This window comes from Haemorhous mexicanus, chromosome Z, assembly GCF_027477595.1.
Source record: "Haemorhous mexicanus isolate bHaeMex1 chromosome Z, bHaeMex1.pri, whole genome shotgun sequence".
Classification (NCBI taxonomy): Eukaryota; Metazoa; Chordata; class Aves; order Passeriformes; family Fringillidae; genus Haemorhous; species Haemorhous mexicanus.
In genome coordinates this window covers 44,332,058-44,341,540 of record NC_082381.1, presented here as the reverse complement: position 1 = coordinate 44,341,540, position 9,483 = coordinate 44,332,058, and the positions used below count along the sequence as shown (strand labels likewise).

At 42.1% G+C, this 9,483-nt stretch overlaps 1 protein-coding gene across 1 annotated transcript in view; it reads left to right on the top strand.

The window, feature by feature from the left end:
• Nucleotides 1-888: 888 nt before the first annotated feature.
• GAK (cyclin G associated kinase) overlaps nucleotides 889-9,483 on the top strand; it is a 67,881-nt gene continuing 59,286 nt past the window's right edge. Inside the window, exons 1-3 of the mRNA XM_059837086.1 lie at nucleotides 889-1,199; nucleotides 7,204-7,265; nucleotides 8,508-8,567. Of these exons, the coding sequence (XP_059693069.1) occupies nucleotides 1,058-1,199; nucleotides 7,204-7,265; nucleotides 8,508-8,567 (264 nt within the window). The 5' untranslated portion in view covers nucleotides 889-1,057. The remainder of the gene's footprint in view (nucleotides 1,200-7,203; nucleotides 7,266-8,507; nucleotides 8,568-9,483) is intronic.

Sequence of the window (9,483 nt, the reverse complement as noted above, 5' to 3'; positions counted from 1 at the left end):
TGTGCAGCAGAAGGAAACCTCGGGTGATGAACTGACCAAAACCCCTGTGCCCTGTCTCCCTGTGCTCTTGGTGGGAAGGAGGAAGGGGCTGGGGGGAAGAAAGGGCTTATTTTTAAGGGCTTATTTTACTTCTCATTACCCTCCTCTGATTTTGTTAGTAATAAACTCACTTTGCATCTCTTAAGTTGAGCCTGTTTTGACCTTGGAATGCGTCTCCCGTTCTCTACCTCAACTCACGAACCCAACGTTAAATTTTTCGTCCTCTGCTCATCAGTAGCAGAGGAGGGGGAGTGAGCGGCTCTCGTGGGTGCCTTGCACTTGGCACCCACACTGTCAAACCACGACAGTGTGACACCCGGAGAGCGCTCCCCACCACGCCCGCCCGTGCGTCCCGGTGCTGGCAGTGAGGATGCAGGGAGGGGAGTGGCTGGGGCAGGGAGGCCAGCCCGTCGGGGTTGCGGAGAAAAGCGACAGGCGCGGAAAGATCCCGAGGGCAGTCGAACAGGGACAGGACGGCAGCAATGCTCCGTGGGAAAAGCGCAGTTGCTGCCCAAGCGCCAGCGGTGCCGAAGGACAGGAGAACATTTATCTCTCGCCGGCTGCCAACCAAAGTGTTAAACTGTGGAAACACACCGCTGCCTGGGGAATGGCGACCCTTCCAGGGCAGGGCGGGAAGGCGAGCTTCGCGCGTCCCCCGCGGGCAGCGAGAGCCCGGGAGAGAGCAAGAGTCGGTGAGGGGACGCTGCAGGAGCGGAGACGGGCGGGAGTCGGAGCAGGCGTCGGGGAGGGGACGCCGCAGGCGCGGAGCCGGAGCTCCTCCCGCGGGGCGGGGCCGCGGCCGGCCGGGCTGCGGCGGGCGGGCCGCGCCGGGAGCGCGTAAGTGACGCAGCGTTCCCGGAAGCCGCCCGGAGCTGAGGGAAGAGCGGCTGAGGAGGCAGTAGGGGAGGCAGGCGGGCTCTCGCCGCGGCTGTCGGTGGCTCGGCGGAGCCCTCCAACTCCATCTCACTCTGCTTGTATCTCTTCCCGTCCCATTCAATTGCATTGCCTGCCGGGGGCCATGTCGCTCTTCCAGTCCGCCCTGGACTTCCTGGCGGGCCCCGGCTCCCTGGGAGCCGCCAGCCGTGACCAGAACGATTTCGTGGGGCAGACGGTGGAGATGGGCGACATGAAGCTGCGCATCAAGCGGGTCATTGCCGAGGGTAAGAGCGGGCGGCAGGGCCGGGCCGTGCGGGGCGGACCCCGGCGCTGCGGGGCTGGGATGGGCTTCCCCGCAGGCCTCCCGCTCCCGTTTTCCCCGGCTCCTGTTCCTAGACCGGGAGGGTTTCCTCCTTGGCAGGCCGCGCCCGGGTGGGGGCGGGCGGGCGGCGGGCGGGGCGGCGGTTCCGGCCTCTCGGGAAGGGCTGGCGGTGTCCGTGCCGCCCGCTCCGCGCCGAGCCGGTGTCCCCAGACACGGTGGGACACGGTGTCCCCTGGCCCGGGGCTCGCAGCAGTGCTTGGTGTTACTGTCCCGCCTCAGGAATAGCCACCGAGAGCCGCTGTGGTGTATGGCCGTTTCTTCGCTTGCTTCGTGGTTTAAAATGCCTTCACCACTTATCAGAACTCGGAGGAGTTTGTAGTCTGTCACGGTCTTTATAACCTACCAAGAACCTCATGAAAATTCTGGTTTGCGTGGGGGTTTGTTTGTTTGTTTGTTCCTTTTTCTTTAAATGACAATGTATAATATGCCAAACATGCAAGGTTGCCTCTGTTGTTTGGGATCGATTGGAAGACTGTAGAATGCAGGAAATGTGTTTGCTTTAAACACGTGTGTCAGGAGACTGGTCTTGCTGTGCACATAGATTTTGCTAGAGTACAGGTAGCTAAATATCTGTGCAGTTTCCAGTTTCAAGTGAAGCTTTGGGTAGGTAGCCTGGCACACGGCTTGTTAATCTGTTTTAGAAAAGATGATATGTTTGATAGGTGCAAATTACTTAGATATTAGAAGAAATTTGAATTGTCTTAATGCTTGTGGTTAGAGAAAATACTTTATTTCCTCCAGCAGAAGAACCATTGAAGGCTACTCTCAAAGGACTAAAATGTGGACTTTTCTATACTACTGCAGTTAAATATTCCATTAACTTTGTAGAGATGGTTGATATTATTTAGGTTAAATACCTCAAAACTCTGTTTAGAGCTCCTTTTGGTTGCTGGAGTTTCTTTCTGTAGTTTCTTCTTGTAATTATCTGATACTAAGTAGTTTTCTGTTGAAATCTTGGTGATCAGCATAGAAGAAAAATTAGCTACTTCAAACCACTTGCGAGCTACTTATTAAATTTTTGAGCTGTAAAACAACCCCTAGATCTTCATTGCTTTATCTTCTTTAGGGCAATAATTTGTCACTTGAATGCTCAAGCACTTTTGGCATATGATCTTAGAGAAAACCTGGCAGTTTCTTATGTAGTAAGTTGCATTTTAAACAGTACTAGATGTCATGTCCTCCTGTTCTGCCTTCAGCCTTTACTTACAGCTTCTTTATGGTCAGAGTTGCGACTGAAATGTAAGCACTGAGTAGGATGTGAATGCTAAAAGAGCTGTCTGTGCTGCTGATACTGTAAAATTCTTGCTGGCAGTGACCACAGCAGTTACTGAAGGACAAAGGAAAGTTAGGGCAGGAAGCTGTTTTTGAGGCAAATAAACTATTTGGTTCTTGGTTCTGGAGCAGGTATTTTAAGACTTAACTTTGACAGCAGCCTGCTGTTTTCCATAATATGACACAGGCATTGTAAAATGTTGGGGGGAAAGATGACAAGTTAGATGACTTAAAATGGAGACATGCTTTAACCTACAGTTCTTTACAATTTCTTTATAACCACTGCTTTGTGTTCCATGTTTGTCTCAGTGTTATGGTTTTATTTTATGTTGTTTTCTTTCGTTATTTTGCTAACTGAAGTTGGGCTAGCTGCTTGGTTTTTCTGGAAAATATAATTTGCTAGCCAGTGTAGCCCATCTAGAAGAGCCCTTGCAGTATATTGAGTATAAAGATAAAATAGATGTGAAATAAAGAAATCCCAGCCTCTCCTGCGATCTTCCGACTTGAATTTGTCTGTAGTGTATAGTTTATTTTGTTGCTCAAATTGCATTTATCTTTCAACTCTGGACATGTTGTGATACCTCCTGATACATGGATCCCCAACTGTGGCTTACATGTATTCCCTTCCATGGTTACAAATATGGGATCTGTTTTTCTTCTAGATAGTTCTTTCATGCCAGATTCCCTTCTGGAAAGTCAAGTGCTGCTTTCTGAATCTGGATTTCAAATCCATGGTGAGCTGTGTGTCATCTGCCAATGCAGACTTTTCTGTAGGCTCGTGTGCTCGGCTTTGTAGCTGGTGTGAACAGTGCCTGTGGTTTGACGTTGCATGGTGTGATCTGGCACCGCAGGTTCAGTTGTTCCCCTAGCCCACAGCTCCTTCCAGCCCTGTAGTGTGCACCAGTATTGGTGGTAATCCGTGTCTGGCTGTGCTCTAGGCTGAGACTTGTTGCACAGGTTGCTTGGATGCATTTTCCTGGTTGTTTCACAGAGGTGTGCTGGGGTAGGACTGGGCTGATTGAAAATACAGTGTGCTGCTGCAGGAGGCTGGCAGCAGCCTGTGGGGGATGAGCTGGTGATGATCTCTTTTGCTGATACTACCTCTAAATGCAAGAACAGACCAAGTATGTCACAGACTGGGCTGAGCACTTCTAGAATATGGTATCCTGGTTTTTTTCCTGCTTGGACGTCTCAGTAGCTCACTGCAGATAAGATTTTAGAGGACTTTGGTGGGGGCCTTTACATACAATCCCTACTTGCTCTTGTTATGATGGTGGCTTCAGGTGTCATGGCTCTCTTGGATCCTCCTGTTAAGTGCACAGACCTGCCCTCCTCCTCCCCTCAATTTTACTTCAGTAAAATAGTCACAGATTTCCTGCCTAATTAGTGAATACTTAGTTGCTTCTTTTGTATATGAGACTGAACAATTTAGAATAAACCAGATTGTGTGAAAAATGGGGAACAAGCAAGTTCTGTAGCACACGTTTAACAACCATTCTTCACATGTAATGAAATCTTATGCTTCCTTTGAGTAACAAACATTGACAAAAAAGCACACAAGAAGAGAAACATGATGAGAAAAAGAACGCATTTTTCAATCTGTTTGATCTGAGTCTAAAGCTTTTACAATAATGAAAAAATCATTCCTTAGTCAGAAAGATATCAATAGGCTACAGACTTAAATGGGTGCAGACTTTAATATTTTTTTGAGTTTAAAAATAGATGTCATAGCTTAAAGCCACATAGATAGGGGATTTGTTACGAGCTGTTTTCTGTCAAGGTGAAACTTCTGCAATTAAAGCGACTTTTTTTTTCTTTATTTCAGGCCTACTTAGTATTTTGAGTGTGAACAGACAGTATTACAAGCTCGCCGGAACAATTCTGTGGTCTCTGCAATTCATAGGATAATGATAGCCTAATTAAGTCCAGGTTTTTGGGTGGATTTATTTTGCAAACCTCTAGCAGTAGAGTCACACTAAATGCTTAATGCCAAGTTTCTGCCATTGCTGGTTTTATTTGCTGACAGATAGGGAAAAAAAAGATGATTCCTAAAGAACAACTAAAGCACCTGACCTGGCAGCTGTCCAGCTTCCATTCTCTTCACTGTAAACGTAGGCAATATGTTCAGCATGGTGCAGAACAGTTCTATTTTTCTCGGCTCTAGCAGTTCCTGTTTGTAGGGGAGCTCTCAAAGTTTGAAGATATTCTACCTCTCTGCTTTTCAAGGGGTTGGGAAAATGTCCAGATCTTTAAGTTTGGGCCATCCTTCATTCTTGAGGCAATTTCATCATGTTACTAGGACTTGCAGTGGATGCGAATACTTGACTAGACTTCAAAAAAAAAGCTTGTGAATCAATGCTTGGCAACAATAACAGAGCATCTTTTCTGTTTTGATGCTCTGATAGAAAAGCTTTCAGTTAAAATGCATTGTAACTTGCATTCCAGTCTAGAATTATAGTGCTTCAATCAAGCTATGGTTGAAACATAAACCACTGAAAGTTGATATGGAAACAAATTTGGTCAGTGTTTGGGAGGGGAGTAGACAAGTCATATCAAATAGTTACAAACAGGAAGCTACTCACACCCTCACTTTCTCATGACTATTTAAGTGTGTAATGAAACAGTGAGTAAATTACTGTAGCAAGCACTGTTATGATGTGGTTGATGTCCCTATTTTGATGCTTCTCTAGCTGTCATTTTACTGAAGCTGCTTATCTGAAAAAATAATTTGTGAAGATGCCTAAAACAGAGATATGATAAAAAAGAGCAGTTTTAAATCCAACTTGATGTGTAAATACAGTTATTCAGTATTATGTGACACCTAGGTTTGACTTGAGGGAGAATCCAAGTCTCTTAGTTGGAAAAGCAAGGGTCTTCAAATCTCTGTAAGAGAGTGATGAAGTACTGACAGGAGCACTGCCTGAGGGCTGTGGTGGTGCAAGGATAAGTTTAGAGTGCTTGCGAATAAATCAAGCAAATGAGCTAGAGTTAGTTCCTGATTATCATGAGATGGTATGTGTAGTGAGCCTTGATGTATGAGAGCTTGTGTCTACAGAAAAGAAATAAACCCGGTTTTCTTCTGCTGTAACTTCTGAACTAGAAAATACTACCTGAGATGACCTTGGAGGGCTTGGGTGTCTTCTGTGATTGGGGTTCTGGAATGCCTTAGCAATGCAAAACCTGTCTCACTGGGCAATAGCTGGGGTGGGTGTGTACATATCTCTACACTGGTGATCTCTATGGGGGAGTAGTACTAGGATGATTTTGCTGATACAGAAATCCTCAGAAAACTGTCTTAAAACATGTACAAACATTTACATGAGTTTAAAAAATGAGTGAAAACACTCCAATGTAAATACATTCTTTAGACACCCCTAGAAGTTGTTCTTTGCTTAATTTCCATTTTACCATTTGCCTCAGTTGTATCAGCTGTATGGGTGTTTGTTGAAAGTGCTTTTTATATTATTTTTTCTGACTGTTTGCAGAATATATTGTTTGGTGGGCTTGGAGCAAACTGTTATGGCAGAGGAGAAGTTTTGCCAGTAACCTTGTCCCTACTGAGGGGAGGGGTATATTAAAACTGAAAAAAAAAGTAGCCAATAAAAATAGACTACTTTCTCAAGGGAGCCAGCATCAAACTGTAAATGAAACTGCTTTTAAGAATGACACAGAAGAACTAGTTTTTGTTTAAGAATTGTTTTCACTAATAACAGATGGCTTAAAAAAAAAAAAAAAAGGTAGAAGTACCTTTACAACATGCTCTAATTCCTTTGGTATTCCAGAAAATCTATGGAATTAAACATGGTTTCTGCTGTAGTGCTGCAGTAGTAATAAACCAAGCACTGCAACTAATGATCTGAGTTTTATGGAGCTGAACTGTGTTCAAGTGAAAGAGTGAAAATGACAGAAGGGGAAACTTACTTGAAGCTGATGTTTTGAGAGGGGCATAGTCGTACAAGGTGAGCTTGATGATCACTGAAGTAGAAATGCGTATTTTAAACTAGTTATGTACTCTCAAACTTCGGCTATCTCAATGAGGTTTGCGCAGTGCTCTTGAGCAAAAAGAAGTGTTTGAGAAAATAGATAGTTTGACAAAAGGAGTTGGAAGGGAAATATTTTATTAAATAACACGTTGCAATTTGGTAACAATATTACCATTATTGTAATGTGTGTGTGCTTCCGTACTTGAAAATGCTTTCTGACATGACAGTTATCTTAAAAACAGAAGGTGTGTGTTTAGCAGTTATCTTCCTTAATTATTGCTGTTTTTTGTACAAAGTGTTAGTTGTGTGATACCAAAAAATTTAATTGAGTTTATTAGGTAATATTTGCTGTACTGTATTTTGGTTTTATAAGGACCTTTTAAAAATTGGCTTTATAATAAATCTGCATAGGCAGACTTAACAAAATGCAGGAAAGTAACAAAGTCTGTGTGCTCTTTGCTTATGTACAAGAAAGGAATAGAATACCCGAACTCTTACTGAATATCAGCAGTCTTGACCAGATGCTGAAAAATGTGTTGTTGGTACATTTAGAAATTTATCTAAATTAATGTGTTGATTCTCTTAGACTAAAAAGAATGATGTACCTGAATATTGAAATTAAAACTGACTTAATGTGCCTTCTTCTTGTAGGGGGTTTTGCTTTTGTCTATGAAGCTCAAGATCTTGGAAGTGGCAAAGATTATGCTTTGAAGGTAATATTAATTTACTTCACTATAGGTTTGTAAAGTCTGTCTTTCAGCTTGATATTTTAGCATGACAATTAGTTCTTGATGTATGTGACTGAGCAAGTAACTTGGAAAAATGCAGTGTATTAATGGTGTTTGTAGCCTGCTATATAGAATGGTTATTCCAGTTAGAACCCTACACTTCATACTTAGGTGACAAACAGGGGAATTGGGCTTTTAGGTGCTTCTGGTCTTTATTTTTTTATTTGGTGTAGATTTGATCCAGTCCAAAATGTTTTGATGCACAGGTAAAAAGAATATTTCATAGTTACCTGAAGTGGAGTACTGTAATCGTTTTTCACTTGTCAGAAGCAGATTTAGCCTATCTTCTTACTTTAAGAGTAAATTTCCTTAGTATTAAAAATAATGTTCCACACTTTGACTCATTGTTTAAACATTTGGCCTGGTACTTTTTAGAGACACTTCTCTGGATTCTTGGTTTCTAGAGGCTTCTGGTAATCAGGTGTAAACTGGGTATTTGTATGAAGGGTGGGAGAGGTAAGTTGGCATTTTACAACCAGTAATAACTTTGGCTTTTTCCAATTCATTACACATCCTACGGTAAAAAAAATGTGACCAAAGGCCATATACTATGTGTTCAAAATATCCTCTAGAAGTATCCCCATTAAAAAATAACAGATAAAAGGTGAACCATTACTATACTTCCTCTGTTCTATAAAACCAGTACTTTTGAAGAGAATGCTCAGGCTGCTTGTAGTCAAATGTTGACTGCAAATCCAGGTAATACTAGAAACAGTAATGCTTAATTTTGCTACTGATTGCACAAGTAACATTGAAAAAGCCTGGCTACATAATCTGGAGGAGTTAGTCTAGAATGACTTGAAGGTTGTTGCTGAATATTTCAGACAGAAGGTGAGTCTTTCCTTGTTAGGCCACAATGCTGCAGCCAGGAGACTTTAGTGCTTTGTATATGAGAACTGTTGGAACAGTTACTTTAAAGAGTGTCAAATGTTACAGATGCTCAATTTTCACTAACCCTGAATAGTCGAGGTAACTGGAAAACTGGGTATTATTTATGACAGAATGTCAAAATGTACAATAAGCCAGTTTTGTTTACTGCTCCATTACAGTTCTTTAGGTTTTTGACTAAAATTTATCCTTCATATTCTGTGGAAAAAAAAATCTATGCATTGTTATCCTGTAGGTTTCAGTAACAATATCTTCTAAATTATTTTGGTTTTTTGACAGCGATTGTTGTCTAATGAAGAGGAAAAGAACAAAGCCATCATTCAGGAAGTTTGTTTTATGGTATCCTTTTCTGTAACATATTTAACTGCTTGAGATTTCTGGGTAACAAAAGATTGCTATACAGATTTTGTTTTTCTTCATGCCATACACTGCCTAAGAGGACTGACATTCTGGGTTCATGGTTTGTCATGAATCTGGTATCATGAATCAACATCTGTAAAGTTCAGTTCTTCAAAAATTGCAGTAATACAGTGTGTACAAATAATTTTTGTAGCTATTGTAGAATTTGCCATGTACTTCTAGCAAGAAGTGAAATTCTTATTTGGTATTCTTGCAGCCCTGTGAATGTCGTCAAGAGACCTTTTGATGTCACATGATACTTAGATCTTAAATAGAATTCCCTCACATGCACTGGATTTATTGCTCTTTGCTTTTACCCTCAATGTTCATTAATTTCTTCTTTGGATCCATCTGGCTTTAAGAAGTAGTGCTAGCTATTGAGGAAGAAATTTCAGTAGACTACATTGGAAACAAGCAGACGTTTCTCAGTGTCCTTGCTGTCCTCTTTATTTTCAGTGATGTCAGATAGTAGGGTATAATGTAATCTCAGCGTGTTTTAAGTCCTTGATTTTAGTAAATTCAATATTTTCTCCCTGGCCTGGCTCTTCTTGGATCCTCAATTCCAGCTATTCAGCTGTGGTATGCTGATGTGTTCCCTTCTGAGTGTTCAGCTTCATCTTGAATTAGCAGGCAAACCCACTGATCCTAATTTAAGCTACTCAAACATTTATTTTTATGATTGCTGATATGTTTTGCAAAATCTTAGCCTAAACATCACTTATGAGAAGTACACTTCTAAGACGGAATACCATAGCACTATACATTTTCTATCTACTCTGGCATTATCTTGCCAAGAGTAAAGAGCTCAATGTTCTTTGGATGTATTTCACAGCTCAGAGTCACTAAAGCAGGTGTA